This window comes from Borostomias antarcticus, assembly GCF_949987555.1.
Source record: "Borostomias antarcticus genome assembly, chromosome: 10".
Taxonomy (NCBI): Eukaryota; Metazoa; Chordata; class Actinopteri; order Stomiiformes; family Stomiidae; genus Borostomias; species Borostomias antarcticus.
The window spans coordinates 7,182,361-7,204,292 of NC_140243.1; the positions used below are offsets into that span (position 1 = coordinate 7,182,361).

Here is a 21,932-nt window from a genome sequence, read left to right on the forward strand (position 1 = left end):
ATCTGCGAGATGTTCCTGGGAGATGAACAGGCTGCATGCCACACCAAGATGCCGGGTGTCTCACAGAATCTATCTAATGTTACTCGCCCCTGGCATCCCAGGCAGCCAGAGTGTTAGCTGGGGTCATCCAAGGTCATGGGTGTTTTAGAGGTTTTTTTAAGCCCCCATCACTTTGCCAATCAAATTCCACTTCAGGGCAACGGGAATCTCGTTTCAAGATCACAGCCCAGCAAAAGGCCTACTTACTTGGGGCTCTTGGACAGGATATGTCAACTTTGCCCTTCCGTTGAGGGTTCATCTGCTTCTCTCCTCGGATGTATGTAAACTAAAACAAAAAAATGTCCAGTCACAAGTTCTCTCATCCCGTACGCAGCAGTGCCAAGTGTCTGCCAAACATGTTGAGGGCAAACTAGGCACCAGGGACAGGGAGAGATTCTATCTAAGGGTCCTTAAAAAATCATAGATTCAAATATGTCAGGGCACTCCCTTGAATGGGGTTTTGTTCCTCAACTCCCTATGGCTTGGAGCACATACTCTTCTCCTGTGTCTGCTGGGAGCAGCTAATGTCAGTCTTTGACAATTGTCAGGAGAGCAGAGACAACCTGCCAGTTGATCAGTTAAATGTTGTTCTAGTGAAAATAATTGGACTGAAGCAGAGCCCATATTCTCTAGCCCCGGGCAGCAGCTTACCTTCCCTGAATGGAATGCTCATTAGAAGGCCGTGCAGGTGATTACTCTTGTGAGCCAATGCAGTGCAGTTCACCCATGCAATGATACACACCTGAACACACACGCACACTGACAAAAGACCAGTGGAATTATTCAAGGAGTTTATAAATCACACCAAGCACTCATCACTTGACTTTGCAAATCAATGTAGTATTTTTTCATGATGACCTTTTCAAAACTAATTCTGAAACATTCATAAATCACATGTATTGTGGGAACACAAACAATACAAACTATTATTTTCAGATGTTACCATGTTTGTCCCTTGAGAATGCAGTGAGCAAATACAGTAGTGCTTTTAATATTTGACATAACCGTAACGGAACATCTAAGGACACTTTTTTCCTCCAGTTCAAAGTGCACCTTTTCAATAGAATTTATATCTTGGCTTGGGGCAAATGAGATAGCATTTGAAGCAGTTAAACAAAACAGGTTTATAAAAGCACTTAAACTGTCTGTTATAAAAAAATTAAAGTGGGTGGAAGATGTGGTTTAAACTAATTATATTAAATTTGCCATTCAAGCATGACCTTTGGTTCAAATTGCAACAGGGGATAAACAATTTCAACAGCAGTATTAAAATGTACTTTAATAGTATGGATTATAGAACTTAACCTCTGGCCAACTTGATCCATTCTAAACAAACAGCATTTGTTTTCTTGATTGTGTGCTGCAGTCCTAGTTGTCATCAACTCACATGCCTCAGGGTAAGGTAATTTAGGACGATAAAACCACAGCTTCACATGATGAGTATAACAGGCAATTATGACTTCCACGGCAACGGAATAGACACAACAATGCAAACATCAGGGACCCTAGAGGCATTACAGCTTTAGTTACATCAAACTATAGTATAGTAGAAAAATGGTAGAAAAATAGTAGCCTATATCTCCAGTGTATAGCTGCCATCTGGATTAAGTGTTTTCAATGTGCCCCTTTGCCAAACACCAACCCAAGCAGCGTGGTTGTGCAAGCCTACTGAAAAGCTCTTGAGGGCTCTAGCTAACTACATGACTTTATGTGAGCTGGTTTATTTGGCAGATGATCTCAGTTTTCTTTGTAGCTCTTTTACAAGTTAAAGAGCAGAAATATGGATGGGGAGCCTGGCTCCGGGGCACTCTGGTGCTTGATCCAGGATTAGAGGCACGTCCTCATTCTGGGAGGAAGCATGTTAACCCCATAGGGCCCTGCGGTTATGAAACATGATCCCAGTGGTTCGCAGCTAAAACATACTTTACCATTTAAAATAACACCTGCCCTCATGTCATTGCTTCTGGGACATTATTGGCTACTTTCACCAATGATGCAAATCCTCTTAAACTAAAGCCTATTTAACTTGCTTTCTGGAATGAATGTCTTGGATTTTGCTGGGAAATATTTCCCTTGTTGGACATCCATTTATACTGCACCTGCTAGTCAGAAATGATGCTACAAGGGATATCAGTGCCCAACTCCGTATTTGACGGGTGCATTACTAAAAGCAAATAAATATCAACACAAAAAAGTGCATAACACCATCACCAAAAGAACAAGTGTACAAAAGTAGTCTTGCGTTTTTTTTGACTGTGGCACAGAGCTGTGGAATAGATACTAACAGCACAGCTAGATCCATAGCACTTACAAATCAGGGGAAACTCCAGAGCCTTGCATACTGTAATAACACACTACGAACGCTAAAACCAAACTGACAAATGTGGCCCCATGCTCTGCTGAGCCTCTAAGTAGCACAGTGAGCTCTCAGCGTAGAGAGAGAGGATCGAGATACACAGAGAGGAGAAGAGCCTCCTATTGTGAAAGAGGTGAAGTATTATATCAGTACGGAGGCAAAACGCAAAGCCCCAAGCAGGTGATGAATCATCTAGTGTAGAGATGTGGTGACATGTGGATGCATATGACTATTCATATTCAGAAGTCATTAAACCAGGAAAATGTACATTACTTTAGCAGTATGAGACAAATGTTTGCTAACTGTGTAAGGACAGGAATAATGAACCCCATTACTGTTATATGGAATCCCAGCAGACTTGAATAAGAGAGGAGTGCAGTATTTACCCTTCTAGGATTATGAAACAACAAAAGAGGCTAAGCAATGCTAAGCTAAACATTTTTTTTTTTTAACTAAAACAAATAAATCTTTATTTCCTTCGTTAAAAAAAAGTATTCAGATAAACCCTGAGCACTTGTTCTTACAGTGCCTAAACTGACCTGAGGCTGGGATTTACCTAAAAATGACAACGACTAAAACTCCCACGGAGTCTTGTGTTTAGAACCCGATGCTGCCTCTAGCCACGCAGTACCCCAGCTTGTTCTGGTTCCCGATGAAGGACATGACGCCCACATAGGTGTCGATGAGGAGTGGCTGGTTCAGCACCAGGACCCCGTTGGCCCTCCCAGGGACCGGCTTCCTCACATGGGCCTTCTGAGCCGCCTCGGTGAGCTGCTCGCGGAAACTCTGGATCTGTGGACGGGAGAGCAGGTGAAGCACTGCTGCACACTGTGAACCATCACATGCCTGATTTGTGCCTCCCTTTGCTTTGGATTCCCGAGGAATGTGTCCTGGCCTCTGGTAGAGGTGTGGAATGTGTGGAATGGACTGGACCCTGTGGGATTAGACACCCTGTGCTTCTAATGACCGGTTATATGATCTGGGAGGTCGCCTGAATAAGATCCCTCTCCTGCACTGTGGGCCAGGTTCAACTGTTTAACGAGGAGGGAGGGAGGGAGGGAGGGAGGGAGGGAGGGAGGGAGGGGAAAGAGGGAGCAGACGAGGAGGAGGAGGAGAGGAAGAGGGGCTAGGGAGAGAGGGGAGGAGCAGGAGGCAAGGGGTCAGGAGTCAAAGCCTCTGTCAAATCACCCAACTGTTGTGACGCCTAAGCTGTCTGCACCCTAGTTGTTCTTCAGTTGGCCCTCGAGCAACACTTCTCTCTCTCTGTGTCAGACCACAACAGCATAGCACAGCAACACCTCTCTCTCTCTCTCTCTCTCTCTCTCTCTCTCTGTCTCTCTGTCTCAGACCACAGCCATAGCATAGCACTGTACGGAGTGGGATGCTCCCTGACAAGTTACTGTATGTGACCAAAACAGAGGACATACTGTAGCTGTTTTTTATGCATTAAATTTTTTATTTATTTTTATGTATTGGTTTATTTGTTAGGGACAATGCAGTGCACATTGTTACATACATGTTGTCACATAAATGTGTTGCATGAAAGGTTTCTAGCCAATTGGCTAATTTGCAACCCCAGTCCCTAGTTTTCCTAGGCTTAGGCTAGGCCTAGGCTTTTCAAAAAAATTACTAAAGAAAATAAAACCGCAACACAATCACAAAATAATGTTTTTGAATGTACAGTATGAAGGTGTGTTGGCCTAGTATCAGTCATCTTTTACACTCATTTACAGTGTTATAACTGTAGATATAAGTGTTACACTGTTCCAGAAAAGCAGGAAGCACATCTGTAAAAAAGCTAGCAGTATGTTCACATGCTGGTGGTGACACAGCAAGAAACGTTTGTCGGTTGTTTTTTGTATGACAAACAGGTGAAACACAGCTCAAGTTCTCATTTACAGTGTTGTGCTCTCACTGTTGCCCGAAAAAAGTTCACTGTTGCCCCTAATGATGACTTGGTAACAGGAAACACATCTGTAAGAAAGCTGTTGACCACGGGTGAAAATAGGGAGAATGTTCACATGCTGGTGTTGACACAGCAAGAATGATGGTGGTTTTCCCTCAAGACTTACCCAGAAAAAGACTCACTCACTCTGATTCCATGGAAGCAGTGTGATAAAGACGTAGTGTAGATAAGAGATGATGAGAAATTATCCTCTGACATTAGTCAATGTTTTGGTTTTGAAATCTACCGGCATAAAAAGATCATTTCAATGGAATTTGTAACTTATCATGGTTTAATCGGAAAGGTGTGGTGAAGGCTAGCCTACTTTATGCATACTGTAAATATGATCAATAACCTCAAGATGTTATCTGTATTGTAGAGGAGGTGAGCCTCCCAGTAAAGTTCTGGGCCTGATACGCTGGCCCAGTGTGCCTGGGTCAAAGGCAGCCATGGCCGTTAGAGTGACTCAACAACGGCGGTGCCACGTACCTCACAGAGAGCAGAGAACCTGTGGTTGACGTCGCTCACAGGGTGGTAGGTGAAGGTGGTGAAGGGGTAGTCGGTGGAGAAGGGGTTCCAGCGCGAGCTGAAGGACGGCTCTCTCAGTCGGTCCCAGAACACACGCACTCCCTCGCCGTCCCGCCTGCCAGGATGACACACGGCAACACACGCCGTCAACTCGCCTCTCACCGCCGGATACAGAGCAGGTGACAGGAAAATGGTGTACTTGTTTTACAAGAGGTTTACTTTTTCTTTGGGGCAATTACTGTAAGTGGTGCATTCTAAATACAGGACAACTTAGCTCTGGAGTCGGGACAACACAGGAAGTAGCTCTGTTCTTATATTATGGTTATATAGATAATCATCAGTGTGGTGGAAGCAGAGAGAGATGGAGGTTGCTCTCGCTGCCTCTGGGCACGCTCTACTACAAATATCTGAAGGGTCAAAGTCTAACTGCATGCAGCTCAGAAAAGTCAAAGAGGTCAGATTGTCATATCATTCCTCTTATTCAACACAATCCACAATCTGTGGACACATACAGTAGAATATCCATTGCGCGGGGGGTTAAATGATGATTAAATATACTGGCTGTTGGCATCCACACAGACATGCGATCTGTGTGTTTATATATAAATCCACAGTGGGCTCCTTGCGTGTAACAACGAGGCCCGTTGGTCTACTGTACACATTAGTTGAAATTAAACAGCTTTTCCTGATCACTGATTCACATGAAGCCTTATTTGCAAATATCTCCACGTGACCTGGAGATACATGCGTCACCACGGCAGCCATGCTAGCGTTCTGACAGAATGTCACTAATCTCCAGGGCTCATACTTTATGTGAAGACAATCTCATGTTGACTAGGATTTAGAGGCCATCTACAGTGTGTTCCTCGTATTTTCTTTCTTCACCCGTTCTTTCTTTTGCCATTTCAAAGTAAATAGGTTTTAATGAAAAAAGCCCCGGGGCATGTCTTTTTTTCCAGGCTGATGAAACCTCAGAAGGCTCCCACTTGGCTGGCAGCGAGAGCAGAGCTCTTAAACCCTGCACATTCATTCTTTGAAACGATGTTGGCGTTGGCTTCTATTCTGAGAAGATCTTACACAATACACTATTTACTGTTTGTCCGTAAATCACTGTTTACTGTAGGGCTCACAGATTTGAAAGCTCATCAAGGATATAATATCTGCTATAACTATGGTAACTTTTGATCCCACTGGAAAGGTAACTGACTGTTCCTCTAGTTTAATGCCCCCCAAAATGACCTTTTGTTCCTTCGTCCTGTTTATCGTAGCCTACTACTGTACTGTGCATTGATCAAGTCTAAATTCATGGCCTTCAACAATAAACAGAAGATGTATTCAATTCACTTCTAATGCTCATTCCGATGATGCCAGCGTTAATTGTGAGTATCACATTTTCCTTAAATGATCATTTGGTTCATGTTAAGCTTGTTTTCAGTGAAGCAATCCAATATTCAAATTGATCTTAGTTCTTACAAACTCTCCTCTGGACGTAACACTGTATGAGGACAAATGCAAGACTTAGGATTAACAAGGACTTTGAGGCTTTAACTTTCTAGCAGGTCCAGCAAAAGTCTTGCACGCATTTGAGTCATCAATAAATATCCCTGGTAACTTGATGTGCCGCCTCTTCAACAATGTAAAAAGCAAACATTGTCTATTCGGCTATGTTGTCATCACTCTAGTTGTCTTCAATTTAAAATCAAACAGCTGTCAGGGCAGGATGACAGAATGTGTGTGTGTGGGGTGGGGTGGGGGGTTTTGTTTTCACAATAGATGTTCTGCTAGGCTGGTGCAACATAACTGGTGGAGGTACACATTGAGCAAGAGCATTCTCCGCCGAGCAGAAAGAGCCTCCCGAGGCTAGAGAATAGGGGCTGTCTCTCCATGGTTCGTCCATAGGTCCCAGAACCGGGGCAGGGCGGCGCGCCCTCACCTCCAACACAATCACCCCCAGCCCCCGTTTACACAGGCACTTTCAACACCACAATGGCCCCCTAAAACCCTGCGCGCCGCTGCCACCTCCAAAGCAACTGCCGTGTGAGGAGAGAAGAGGAGGAGAGGACGACTTCAGGAGGGTACAAAAGCATAGCCTGGGCCAAAAGACTATTATATTTCACCAAACGGAGGCGTTAGAATGGGGAGGTGGGGTGGGGGGGGTTGGGGGGATAAGGATAAGGTTAGCATACACTTCCCTTTGTAAGAGCACAGAGCTGTGTCCCTGGTATAAATGGGGGATATAAAAAAGCTCCGAAAAAATTCCACAGGTAAGCTATCACTGGGGAGAGGACCAGCCCAGACAGGCACAGCAGGGATGGGCTTTCCAGCCAGAGGCCTTGGAAGTCCTCCTGCTGTTTATACATCAGCGCCGGGTTAGGGATTGGACTTTCACTGACGGCCCCAAGAGCCGTAGGCCTTAACGCAGCCATTTCAGGTGCACTGAGAGCAAGGGGAGAAAGCTGTACCTGAACTCAGTCATTCACGTGTTCACAGAAACGACCCCAAGTGGGTCCCCTGCAGCCCGCACCTACTACGACCGAGCAGAAATTAGTACGTGCACAAGCCCCTGCTGACCTTCCCCAAGGAAGCTCCCCTAACGCCTGAGACGAGACGCGCACACAGCACACGCTTAACACAACGACGCGCGCGCACTGTATTCTTAGTTAAGCTTTAGGTTGAGCGACTAAAAATTCCTTCTCTGCACTCTCAGGGGCTTGGGGCTCGTAAGTCAACACACTAGATAAATATCAGGGCCAGCTTCAGCTGTCATGGCAAGTGTCCCACATTGTCTCCGAGCCAACAGACAAATCCCGTGATTGCTCAATAGAGCCTGTGAGCCTCTCAGCCACCCATCCATGTGTCAGCCAAAAGAACCTTCCAGTCTCCACTCAGTCATCCCAGCAGGATATGGATGAAAGAGTGACAAAAAACAGTGTAGGGGAAAGGAGGGAGGGAGAGAGAGAGAGAGAGAGAGAGAGAGAGAGAGAGAGAAATTGAGGAGACAGCCAAGAGAGAGGTGTGTAGAACTTTGAACGTCACACCCAGAATGACCCTAGAGTGGAACATAGTTACAGATACAGATTCTAAACAGTTCAACCTGCTCCTCTAATGATCTTCAAGACATGTATTTTGGGTGGGTTGAGAGAGAGAGAGAGAAAAAAAAAGGTTCTAGGTTGGACTGTGGCCCGAGGTCTCCTGGGGCCACTTAACCAGAAATGCAGGTGTGCACCTCTGCTCTCTGTGACCCCCCTTCAACCTCCAACCCCCACCCCCTGCTCCTTGGCACCATCAGTCTCCCTGCTGAGTGAGCACCTCCTTTAACACAACATTCAATGCAACCAGAGCTGGGGAGAGGCTATTGTTGAATACCAGAACATAGGATTTCTGTTTCAGAGGCTCTTCATTAGACTTCTACCAGCCTCCAGCCCAGGTGCTGAACAAACAAACCCTAATATCTAGGGTTGATGACGTTACACGGGGCAAGCATGTCATGGAGCGCCCTCTGCTGTTCATGAGTGTTAACTGCATCTGATTCTTGAAGGTTCGGTTGCTTATGCAGTAGACTCACGAGTCAGTCTCTAAATGCTGCACTCTACTAGCTGGCGGGAGGCAGAGATCTCAAAGGTCTGGCATTGCGAGACTACTTATGCGGTAGAACCTTTAAATCTTCATTAGATTTGTTTACTGACAGACTGACTGATTTAGAGAAGCTGTGGTTTAAATTTAAAGTTTTCAATACACTGTATAATTGATGTAGTGTAATTGAATGATTGATGCAATAAATAAATCTCCCACTCCCCACTGTCCTCATACACCCTCCCCTCCTCCTAGGGGAGTCCTCTGTCCTCCCTCCTCCTCCCTCCTCCTCCTCCACTACCTCTGTCCTCCCTCCTTCTCCTCCTCCTCCTCTTCCTCCACTACCCCTGTCCTCCCTCCTCCTCCTCCTCCTCCTCCTCCTCCTCCACTACCTCTGTCCTCCCTCCTTCTCCTCCTCCTCCTCTTCCTCCACTACCCCTGTCCTCCCTCCTCCTCCTCCTCCTCCTCCACTACCTCTGTCCTCCATACTCCTCCCTCCTCCTCCTCCTCCTCTTCCTCCACTACCCCTGTCCTCCCTCCTCCTCCTCCTCCACTACCCCTGTCCTCCCTCCTCCTCCTCCTCCTCCACTACCCCTGTCCTCCCTCCTCCTCCTCCTTCTCCTCCTCCACTACCCCCGTCTTCCTTCCTCCTCCGCCTCCTCCTCTACTCCACCACTACCCGAAGTCCTTCCTCCCCACTCCGCCACCTCAACTACCTCCTCCTCCTCCTATACCCTAGCCTCCCCGCCTCCTCTTCCTCCCCCCTATGGATAGATTAATGAGAGGCAAAGCAGGAGGACGACTGTTTCCTAACTTCACAAACATCTTTTTTCACTTGTAGTAGGGCTTCTGTGAATCGTTACAACAGGCTCTCACAGACAGAAATAAAGAAAGACATTTGAATGATGCGCAGGGGTAGTGCAGTAATTACCTTGTCTAGACAGTTTGGAAAGAAGGTGCTTCTCCAAAACACATCTCTCTCTCTCTCTCTCTCTCTCTCTCTCTCTTTCTCTCCCTATGTCTCTCTTCCCAGCTCCAGAAATACACAGCAGACAGCGCTTCACAGATATGGCAGTAAAAAACATGGGATGAAGGCAATCACTGAAATAGAAAGTGCAATCATTGTGACAGAGCGTTTACTTCCAGTGCCTTGAGTTACTTGCGCTGTATTTCCTTCCTAGTAACTACGGCAATAGGTTTAACCCCCCCCCCCTCCCCATCCCGCATGTTGGTGTAACCTCCTCTATACAGTAACCTACATTTCTAGGATTGGATTGGATTTATCTGAAAGTTAAAATATATACACCACATGATGTTGCTTCCCATAAATGCAACGCATGTACAGTGGTTTATTTAGTCAGTTCTAACTGTATATTCTGTATTCATCCCGTAAGTATCTGATGGTGGATGTGAGTGTGCTGGTTTGACACTGAGGGGAGCCAGCGGTCCTTCTGCAGCCTAGAACTACCACCCAAACCAGGGGCTTCATGGAGATGACAATCCTGTCTGTTTGATTGTGTAACTAAAATTAAAAAATGATATAGTCTAATTAATTCACACTCTATGAATGATCTAAACGGTTTATTTCTGGAGCTAAAATAAAAATCAGCCACCAGTTAAATGATAAGACAACAGGGGTGTCAGTCCTGTATGCTTCTGTTTCTGTCTGCCTGATGTGGAGAGCTCTTCACCAAGGGAGGACGCTGACACCAGGTGGACAAACAAAACGGATCAATTAACAACAGGTCAGATTTTCCCTGAACTGCAGCAAGTATTTCAATAAAGTTATACTCAATAGTCTTTCATTTAGATTTAACCAAAGATAAAGAGAGAGTAAGATACTGAGAGTAATTGAGAGAGAGAGAGAGAGAGAGAGAGAGAGAGAGAGAGAGAGAGAGAGAGCTGAGAGGGTTAGGATGAGGTCTTTCTTTTGGGTAGTTCGTTGTTTATTGTGGTACGCCAGGGTGGTTTTCACAGGTGTTTTATTTATAATTGAATGTAATACTGTAGATAAAGTCTCCACTACAGGCCACCCTTCCTGAGCGCTTCGAATGTGCATGACATTTTATTCATCAAATTAGTTCTACTTCGTTTGGTGTGCCCTGAACCAGCTTTATAGCTTTATACACGCAGATGAAAGAACTCCATTAACTTCTGTTACTTATCAGTTAATACAAGAGCACCGCTCCAAAACCTCTCTTCAAGTGACTGTAACAACTCTCCTCCCTGCCTCATAAAAGCTTTCCACACATCCCTCTCTCTACCCAGCCCAGCCCAGCGTCACTTTAGCCCCAGCTAATGTCTCCCAGCCTGCCATCAACTAACTTTTCATTTCATTGGGAGAACTTACACCTCAGACCACTGCTAAAATCCAAGCTAAATGATTCATAGAATTCTTAAGAACACATTAAACTTGACGGCTTTTGAAGTAGATGTGAAACAAGAGACGACATGATAGGATGCTAGACAGAGATATAAGCGGAGAGTGCTATCAGCAGGCGCTTACGTAAGGTTGGTACAGGTGTGATTAGGCCTTCCAGGACAACACCATCACTACAGTGTCGACAGGCACTCCATGATAAAATGCAGTGCTAAGGGTTTCATGACTTTTACTGAAGAGAAAGTATGAACTACATTCTGTTCTACATGCAAATGCAGATGGAGATGGAGTATCTATCTAGGTGGACAGTAGGGAGGGTACTGGTACTGGTGGACAGAAGGGAGGGTACTGGTACTGGTGGACAGACCAGTAGGAAGGGTACTGGTACTGGTGGACAGACCAGTAGGGGGGGTACTGGTACTGGTGGACAGACCAGTAGGGAGGGTACTGGTACTGGTGGACAGACCAGTAGGAAGGGTACTGGTACTGGTGGACAGACCAGTAGGAAGGGTACTGGTACTGGTGGACAGACCAGTAGGGAGGGTACTGGTACTGATAGATAGTAGGGAGGGTATTGGTACTGGTGGACAGACCAGTAGGAAGGGTACTGGTACTGGTGGACAGACCAGTAGGGGGGGTACTGGTACTGGTGGACAGACCAGTAGGGGGGGTACACTCTCATTGTATATGGGACTCACGAGAGGACAGAGCCCTGTGGGAAGCTGAAGGTGCCATGGGAGATGCGGTCCACAAAGTTGAGCGGGATCCTCTGCATGGTCTCACAGTTCAGCATGACGAAGTCGTACTTGCAGATGAGCAGAGAGTTGTCCGTGATGAGCACCACACGCTCCTTCTCGTTGTTCCAGTGGTCCACCCTGACAAGGACACACACACACACACACACACACACACACACACACACACACACACACACACACACACACACACACACACACACACACACACACACACACACACAGAGAGGATGAGAGCACTGGCAGTTTCACAGCCTCACCTCTAAAAAACAAAACTTTCCTCTCTGCAGCCCTTAAACTTAATGCCCCATGTCATATAATGTTACAGCAAGCATCCAAAACAAATAGAACTTGTCTGTTGAAATTCTGCTTTGATTCAATGAGCTCCTGCTTTGGCAGATTCATAGGGATGCTGCAGTGAATTAATAAATCCAGTGAATAATCCACATACTGTACGTCAAAAACAAATGCAATGTACATGTGATTGAGAAACATACGAATCAAAATATCTTTCAATATTTGTTCTTGGCCATGAGTATCCATTCCATTCCAATCTTCTTCAATATAAAATATTGAACCGGTAGCAGTCTTATACCTCTGCTCGACACTGTCCAGCAGCTGAGGGGACACCAGACATTTGTCATCGGTTGGTATATTTTGACAGAGCCCGAGTGAATTCTGTGAGAGGTTATTTTGAGTTAAGACAAAAAGCATGTATAGCCCAGGTACTCAATTATGCACATATTGTAAAAGCTTTAAAAAATATAAAAATAAAAGAGAGGCCCATGGCAAAATTCATACAATATGCATTCAGGCATCTCTGGGTTACGTGTGTGTGTGTGTGTGTGTGTGTGTGGGGGGGGGGGGGGGCAGAATACAAACAAATTCCCTGGGCAGAGTTTTAGTGAGTGTAAAACAAAATAATATGGTAGCTTGTATTTAACCTAATTATCTGGTGCATGTACTGTACAATGCAAGTGGCCATGAGGGCTCTATTGTACTATAGATGCACATGCATTAAGGACAGCTCCAGGACAAACACACCCTGTCTAAATACAAGTAAATAATATGACACAAGAGGAGCCCTTTTAAGAGCAGAGGCTGAAGCTGCCTCACATTTCTCCTGCGCTTCCCTTCCTCAAGCTCCTCTGCCGGGATCGGCCCTATATGTCGGACAAGCGCCATTTGCCCCTCCGTCATTCGCCCCCCCCTCTGAACACAACTAATCCATGGCGGCACGCGACTCTTTCCAAGCTCCTCTCAGTCTCATGGGATGGTGAGCCGGTGAGCACGTGACCAGCATAGATTCACAGGGCTGGGACCGCTGCTCTGCTCCAGGCCCTCAAGGGCCAAGCGGATAGTTCAGTGAGCAGCCAAGGCCACAGAGGAAGGCTGTGGATGAAAAGCTGAACTACCTTCGACCGGGCTAATAGGATGAGTTAACCTTGACTGGACGGGGGGGGCAGGAATGGTGGCGGTGTCACGTGGTTCTGGGTTCAGACCCCGGGGGTAGTTGGAGAGGCCACTGGGGCTGGAGCATGATATGCAAAAACACAGTAACTGTGTGCTGCAAGGCGGGCGTGGCCGCAGGCCGTCCCTCTGCTGCTGCACCTGCCCCACAACAGAACAGGCCTCACAGAAACACTCCCCCTCTCCAGCCCACCCATCCCACTTTCACCTGACGTTTTTAAAATAACACTTTAATAATCCCCAGGGGGATTCGGGTGTTACAGCAGAAGAGAGCAATAGAAAAGTATTGAAAACAGAAGAAGCAGAAATAGTATACATAGTATACAGTACATGCATATAATCCTAATAATAATCATAATAATAAATCATAATAGTATTAACATGTAAAGAACAAATACTGTACTGCAAATAATTCAATGTAAAGTATAAACATGTTAAGGGAGGGGGTCTGAGTCTTATTCTGAGTCTGAGTTTTAATGCATAGTGAAGGTATAAATTACTGTAGTGACAACATTGTATATCACCATGTTGTTGTTGTTTTTTAAATAATGACTGTTAGTGAGTATTTGTAATTACTGTACATAGAAGTAGGGTTTAAAAGCATAAAAGACAGATGTTTATGTGGGTTAAATGATTGGAGTTGTCTGGTGGACCACTCTAATCGCTCCAGCATCTAGCACCTTTTAATCACCTCACCACAAAGACAATGGCAGCTTTGTCTAAGTGATTGAATAGTGGTTTCCTTATATTACATTTCCTCCAGCTCATTCTATGGGAGAATCATTATTAGTGAGTTATCTAATTAAAGCTGTCTTCTGCTAGCATAACTCAGGAGGCCAGAGCCCAATGCAAAGCTGCAGAGTCGTAGCAGAGGCAGGACACACTTCATTGAAGAAACACTGTAGGATGCATTATTTATCCTCACATGGCCAGGCTTTTTAAATGTTTCCTGAAAGCCCGGGCAGACTGATAGGGCCTGGCAGCTGCAAGCACACTTGGTAAATGACCTCCAGCCACTTCATTTTCTTCTGTGTTCATTTCAATTAAATCATTTCCTGTGCTTTTATTTATTTATAGAATGGAGCTGCGCGATGAGCTCTCTTAGTCAGCGAGAGAATCTACTGTAAGACAGAAACTGTTTTAAAGCTTTGTGATGTGTCAATGATACTGCGCTGTGAATATGCAGGAATTACATGGCTATTGGAAAAACAACAACAACAATGACGAGAACAACAACAACAACTATACATTGTACTGTATATATTGAGTGGGCCTGTATGGGAGAATGGAATTCTAAATCAAGCTCTGAACCTGCTTTTAATGTACTGCACAGTAGGCCCATACAACACAATTGCCAGCAGGGAATGCAATTGCACAGGGAGGAGCTGTCTAGAGGAACTTAACAATGACATTCTTCCCTTGGGAACATGACCAACCCTACCAGGCAGCAAACACAGGCACAGTGACAACACCGTTACTTCCACTGCACATTTAATTGCCGATCGCTATTTCGATTCTGTAAAGACGACGTGAGTAGTAATCAGAACAGTGAATTACAGGTGGAAGAGCCTGTTAGACTCACTCTGCCATCAGCCAGATACTGTGGACACTGCCGTCATCTTCTGGATTCACCAGGGCCTTGATGTCCTCCAGAGCCTGATCCAGAGTACCTGGCTGTTAGAGAGAAAGATGATTGACATATTGACCCCCCTGTCACAGGATACAGCAGCTGCCTTCCACATTCAAGTTCAACAGTCGATGATGTGAAGGTACAAACTTCAGGTTTAGTGAATCAGATAGTTGCAAGATCCATTAAAACTACTCTGCCATTACTGTAAAGTACGTTTGGGGAGGGCAGAAGTGTCCTCGATCCATATCATCCTACTTGTTTATCTTGACAACTCAATTGTAATACTGCAGTAAACGACAACGCCTCATATTGCCATTGCCATTATCATAACACTATTTGCACAGTATGGTTTAGTGATATGTGCCTTGCACTTCATCAGGGAGGCCAGGGAGACTTGAAGCGGAGCAGAGCTCAGCTCAGCTCTCTGCATGGCACAGCTCCTGTCACTCTGGTCTATGCAGGCATGTAAATGTGCCCGATCCCGCTGACAAGGCTTCTGACATGTCAGTGAATTAGAGGGCAGATTAATTGAGTTAGTTTAGGAGTGTCTGGCTGGCTTGGCAGCTGATTAACCATGGTAATATTTACTGTGGGCGAGGATGTCGATTGAGTGGGCAGTTAATCTCTGCTGGCTCCCTGCACAGCTACTGCTGCTGCAGAGCAACTAACCATGACATTGTGGATCACTATAAAAACAATGATTTCATCAATCTGGGCAGTAGACACATAAATTCCACGCACAATGATCTTAATTGATTTCTGAATGTAATTAAATATGCCTTTGTTTTTCCCCCATCTTTTCTGACAATAGTGAATGTGCAGCTTGTATTATTTAGGTCTACAGGTACCCATTTTGTTGTGTAACTGGGGTGTTTCTTTGCAGAGTCCATGCTGACCAAACAGTACTGGTAAAAATCTTTGAATCATATCTAACCCCCCTTTTTTGAGTGGATCACAATAACAGCACATGGCCCTGCTGTTCAGAGATGATGGCCGTGTGTTAAAGTCATTACCCTCAAGACAAAGAACCTCTTCAACTTGAACTGGTCCAGCGCTGACATCCAGCGATTTTCCTTGGGCGCAGTACTGGATGGCAAGGCTGGTCCCTGTTCCTCTGCTGCCTTGGCGGTCACTGGAGCCTGGAGGCCTGGTTGGCTGTCCTCAGGGAGAGTGGACTGAGGATGGGCCGAGGACCCGGAGGCTTCTTGTCCAAGCTCCACAGCCATGAACTTCTCATCAGCCTCAGACATAGGTTTACTGTTGATCCCAACATATAAACGTACATTATTTAACCATTGACTACAGTATGCCAACACTATTAGCCAGACTGAAGGGTTGGACACAGCACTACTATACTTCTTTTGATCTCAGTCTTTAAAAAAAGTTTAGCTAGGCTAAATTCAAGATGGATATTTAGAAGTGTGAATGCATATTGCTGGTTGAATTAAATAAAACCCGAATGTTCTGCTAAATAGCCTACATCGAATCGAAACTACTAGGCCATTTTATATGCCTATTTCCTTATCCACAGGAGGCCCAGACTACTCAATGGTCACGGCTACCGTGATACCCCCAACCAAGAAAGTGTAGTTCATGACGCACTATCATCCCACGTTACCGGAATTGATTTTGGTGCTGTCTATTTAGAAGGATATCTCAATAGAGACAACTATGCATTTATGGCTATTTCTCCCAATCTCTAATAATCGCTTCCTAATGACGGAAACTGCGCACGAAAGTCGCACTGAATCAACTAGTTGGAAACTCAATTAGCCTACACAAACCTAAAAAGCAGAAAGACAGCAAGTCTTCTTACCCGTAATTATTGTTGCGTACTGGTTATCAGAAGACGAAAGTGAGAGTAGCGGAGCGGAGGCAAGCAGCAGGTAAAGCTACTTCCTTATGTGTAGCTACAGTCGATTTTTGGGCGGTGCGCGATATACACCAAATAGGCTCACATCAACAAACTGCAATCCACTACAGTAATGTTGTCCAACAAATATTATGAGATGATTTCAACTATGGTAGATTCATGGTTTTAGATGGAAATTAAAAACAATCACAATCAAGAATTACGATAGTTAAAAGTCCTCTGGGTGCATTCACAAGGTAGGCTACGCATGCAAGAAAATGTTCTCCATCTAAGTAAGAACCCAAGTAAGTGGGCATCATCTTTAATTTTGTTGTTGAACGTTCTTTTAGATTAGAGGCAAAAGGGAGGGGGAGATGCTTCAGGCCAACTGAGATGGTATTACAAATGCATGAACAATGGATTAGGCTACACACTATGCAGACATGCTTGCGAGACAAATATTTTGCTTTTCTTGTCCCTTTTCGGGCTTATGTTCCCACTTTGATGTCCCTGCCTAAAATACCAGTAGCCGATTTCATGCTCAAGGTTTAACTGGACAAATAATATATCAGACAATTTGCTGAGTGGGATGTAGTGGATTGTTTCGAGTGAATTAGACTTTGTCTCCCACAATGCTTTGAATAGCATCTCCCTTTAAGCATCACTCTCGTCTTGGACTAATCGTTTATGACACGGCGTGCTGTGAGGCCACCCATTCCCATGTTCTTTGAAGGGGCTATTCATAAGGCTTGTTGGACGTTTAAAACCAATCTAGCCTACTTGTAATCCTGAGCCATCAAAGAAATGTTGACAGGATTCTAAAAGGGCTTTTTCAGTAGGGGGTGTTATACTGTAGCTATACTCCTACACACTGCAGGCCCTCAATCAGAATCAGATTTTATTTGCCACTGTAGGTTTTTACACATACTAGGAATTTGTTCTGGTGAAGTTGGTGCATTACACTGATGGATAGACACAGGATGCAAGTTGTAGACAGGGCAGTACAAAGACAGGACACTGCAAAATATATAGTAACACCAAAGGTCAAATGTGCAATGTGTTAATGTATGTGCAATGTTTACAATGTTACGTCAGAGGGGATTCAGAGGGGGACACAGGCCTTGTTGATGAGGCTGATAACAGTCTGGCAGAAGCTGCTTTTGAGGCGAGAGGTCTTTGTCCTGATGGACCGCAGCCTCCTGTCAGAGGGGAGTGGTTCAAAGACATTGTGACTGAGGTGGGAGGGGTGGGACACAATCTTTCTAGCCCGCTTCAGGGCCCTCGAGGCATGCAGGTCCTGAACAGATGGCAAGTTGCAGCCATTCACCCTCTCAAAGAGATGATACGTTGCAGTCTAGCCTTGTCTTTGGCTGTGGCGGCGGCGGGTACCAGGTGGTGATGAAGTAGGTGAGGATGGTCTTTACGCACGCCACGCCATGCTATTGTGTCAATCCTTTAACAACTGGCCTTTTAGTTTAGTAAATTTATTGATTCATTGATTTAAAACAGATAACAAACAAGTCTCATTTCAGTTTTCTTTAAAGTCGCACAGAAATGAAAAAAGCATTCTGTCCCATTTTGGTTCATATAATTGGTCATAGTGTTCACCTATTCAACGATGTATGCCCAAAAAATTTACAAAATTCTACTTTTGTTGTAATCTTATATCAAAGTATATAATTTTTTACTTCCTGGAAAATGGTAGGTCACGTGCAATTACGACAACAGGTACCTTAGATTTTAGGCCAATAATTTCACGACATCCACCCGTCAATCAACGCTATCCTTATATCGAATCTGTCTAAAGTTCTTAAAACCCGTCCACTTGTCAATGTTCCAATCAAATTCCTCTAAACTAATGTCCCACCCTCATAGCTGGTTTGCGTCGGAAATACGTAAAACTACTGAAGATAGTTTTACTGTTAGATGTCTTCAAACGTCCGTTTCTGATGTCAAAATTCCTGCGGCGCAGGAATGGACACCCGCAGTTATAACAGGGTCGCTTCTTTCCCCTGGCGCACCTTTGACATGGAACCCTCTTTGGTCGGCTATAGCCTACGACCCAGCCCCTCTCCTTAATCCAGAAAAGGCTTTTCTTCAATTATTTGTTAAATGACTGCGTTTCTGAAATGCTTGTCCTGACTTTAGTCAGTAGGACTATAATGGATGTTGCAAAATTACTAATAATAAGAACAAATTGATTGACATGTTGTAGGTTTTGCATAAGCTTGTCTCAGTGGTGGCAAATTCCCACAACTGCATACTTTACTTAAACTTGTGAACTTAACAACCCCCTCATTACGCAACGCATCATCCAGGGAGGATAATAAGAATCATCCATAATGCTGTATCTGGGCCAAGTCATCAACACTGCATAACTGGAAACCTTCACTGTTGCCAAGCTGTGGGCTTGGCTTTGTAAACCTTATTCTGTGGGCTTGAACAGGTTTGATGCAGTTGAACAATCATCTCTAATATACACACTGGACCGTGTACCTGCCATCTGGGGCTGTCATGTTGGTCTAAGCCAAATGATATCCTGTCAACGTCAAATGCACAACGAGCATATGCAGCTATTAACAGGAAGCAAAAATGTAATCTAGTTTGAGCTATTTTGTTCACTGAGAAGTATGTCGCCATAATCCGCCACTCATAGAAGATAAGAAGTTACAGTACAATCAGTTTCATGGCGACCAACCTGATCTATAACCCTCACACCATCAATAAAGAATGAGCGACATGAACAATTTCCTTGTTCATAAAGCTATTTTGAACCTTAAAGATGACGATGTAGGACACACTTCCCCCCTACTGTACAAAGACCTCATAACAGTTGACTTTTCAAAGTCACACACACCAACATGGCCATAAGCACAGCATCCCAATCACATGACCATGGGATGGGAGAGGGGAGTCATTCAGTTATGCCTCAGAATGGTGGTATTTGTTGGTCCACATCACAGTGAAGCCTAATTTAACTCCCTCAAGATTGAGAGTGGGATCAGCAGATGTTGCATAGACCTTTCTAATCCTGGAGGTGTCACATCCATGATCTGTGTGTATGTGTGCGTGTGTGTGTGTGTACACTGAGCTGCTGAGGTGTAGTAGCACTGGCATCTTCTTCTCTCCTTGCTTGGCGTGTGAGTGCCGTAGCATGGGGGCCCAGGCCAAAAGGGTTCGTTAACTCAGCGGAAGCTTGATGAGCCAGAAAAAGCTCTCAACCTCCAATGACCCAAGGCAGCGCAGCTACAGAGAGCACAGAAAACAGTCAGCCAATCTCAGTCACTATGACAGAGCTGGCTATGTGTGGGCCTCTCCCCTCTGCTTGGTCTATTTGGAGAGCATTTGCATAGCATTTACATAGAGGAAAGAGAGAGAAATATGCTTAGCCTGAGTAATGCGCTCCTGTACAAGTTACAGTGAGTAGACCTGAATTAGGCCACCTGTGGGTCAAAAGACTGCTATACTTTTTGACTGAGGTCTTACAAAATAGAAGAGAAGAGAAAATGTATAGAGCATTATTCCACACACAATGTGGGAATCCAAAAACATGTCATTGTAGTCTCCCATTAATCAACCATTCCTCTGAGGAGTGGGAAAGAGCTATACACTTTCTGACTGCAAACTGACAGCAGAATTTACTGCCCAGCGGGGCCACTTCAACATGATTTGTATATAACCTGACCTTGACCCCTGCTGCCCTGGGGGTGACCTCCGACCTGTCGACAGGGATCAGGCACGGTTCACAGGGCTACAGTGGGGTTTCAGGTCACCAGGCGTTTACCGTACCTGACGATGTTAAGGCGCTGTCTGCATCTAACAATTTAAAATATAACACATTTTTTGGGTACACCAAAGCCTGACACACAAAGCAGATCGTCTTTGCCATTCTGAGCTATAACTATAAAAGGTCGAAAATATGCAGCAGATAGATAGATAGATAGATTGGTATAGAGAAGCATTTAATTCTGCACTCTCAGGAGTCCACGCGGAGTTATAATTAATTCAATAAATGGCTGATAAACTGAGATGCGTCTCAAATTTCTCTGATGAAACCTATGGCGCGGAGCCCTGCTCTGGGGGAGTTTTAATCCGACCACTAAGTGGCAGTGTTGCCTCAGTGTTAATGTCACGTTTATAGCTACCGGGACCACAGGGGGCAAGTACATGTTAATATGCTAAGTGCGGGTTGAACACATGTTATAAGCATGTGTCATCATTCAGGATGGATACCATCGGCCAACCTTTGACATGCCTACCGGTAGGCTACATGCATATAGTGAGGTTGACAATACAGTAGAACATGATTCTTACACAGACCACTTGTGTTCTGTCACGTTCTCTCGATCCCTCCCTCATACCCTGAGTATGTCTCTCATCCTTCTCGCCTCTCTCTCTCTCTCTTGACTATGAAATTAAGCGAGGGCCCCTGTCGCGTGTCATCACCAGTCTGTACGCGGTTGCGTTTCATTGTGCCCTAATGCTCCGCAGCATACGGCTGAACCTAGTGTCGCTGGCCACATACGGCTCTTTCAAGAAGATGGAAACTTTCGATCAGATCTGCTGTAATCTGTCTTAAATTGTGAGGCCTCAATTCCCCCCTCTGGCTCTTGCTGTATTGTTTGCTGATGCTGTAGGCTAGGCTACTCTGTGACTTGAGGAGTATTTCCAGCCCTTTAACACCCAGCTCTGGTCCTACCGGTGTGCTCTCCCTGTTCTCTATCAAGTGGAACAGCCAAGCCTGTCAGACTGTCTGTTTTTTTGTCCTTAACATTTGAATTAGAAATAAAGAGTGTAGACGATGCTATTTTTCCCATGGAGCTATGGTAATGTCCTGTTCTAGACGTTTTAGTACAAACATCTGTCCCTGGGACTGTCGCTGGACAGACAGAGGTAATATCCAGACAGGGCCCCCCCTCCTTGCTGTGGGTCTGCCCTGGGACGTCTCCCTCCTCTGGTGTGTTGGGAGCAGTGATCCGCTTTCTCTCCAAGCACGAAGCACCACATGGTTACACACACCTGTCCCTGATGTTGAGAGGTCCCCAGGATGTGTATGTGTGTGTGTGTGTGTGTGTGCGTGCGTGTGTGGAGCCCCCTGGGTCCTGAGGCTGCTATACTGTACACTATAACACACTGTTGCTCCATGACCTAACAAGAGGTTAAGTATAAAGCTTTCCTTGGTCACATCCCCTGATGCCAGGAGGGCCTGCTGTCACAACGGCTCTGGAGCTCAGAAGCTCAGCAGAGAGAGACGCTTGATTAAACATAGCTTTACTCCGGACGCACATGTTTTCGCCGAATCCACATGGCTGCAGTCATTCATTCATTCAGGAATTCCTCAGAACAACACATCTGGACTTTTCTGTTAGCTCTTTTACGATGAGCAGAAATTCACTTAATATTT

The 21,932-nt window shown here is 45.1% G+C and overlaps 1 protein-coding gene across 1 annotated transcript; it reads right to left on the reverse strand.

The window, feature by feature from the left end:
* Positions 1 to 900: 900 nt before the first annotated feature.
* Positions 901 to 16,562, reverse strand: tprg1 (tumor protein p63 regulated 1). Its single transcript, XM_084444977.1, has 6 exons — positions 16,493 to 16,562; positions 15,690 to 15,933; positions 14,629 to 14,720; positions 11,520 to 11,696; positions 4,830 to 4,983; positions 901 to 3,187 (listed from the first exon to the last, which is right to left on the reverse strand). The coding sequence occupies exons 2-6, from the start codon at positions 15,924 to 15,926 to the stop codon at positions 2,993 to 2,995; spliced, it is 855 nt and encodes a 284-aa protein (XP_084301103.1). The 5' UTR covers positions 15,927 to 15,933; positions 16,493 to 16,562; the 3' UTR covers positions 901 to 2,992.
* Positions 16,563 to 21,932: the final 5,370 nt, after the last annotated feature.

Excerpts from the sequence above, each read along its gene's own strand:
- tprg1 (XM_084444977.1), bottom strand. The coding sequence starts at position 15,926 with ATGTCTGAGGCTGATGAGAAGTTCATGGCTGTGGAGCTTGGACAAGAA. Across the intron at positions 14,721-15,689 it reads AGAGGTTCTTTGTCTTGAGG|CCAGGTACTCTGGATCAGGC; the intron begins GTAATGACTTTA and ends TCTCTCTAACAG. Across the intron at positions 11,697-14,628 it reads AGTATCTGGCTGATGGCAGA|GGTGGACCACTGGAACAACG; the intron begins GTGAGTCTAACA and ends TGTCCTTGTCAG.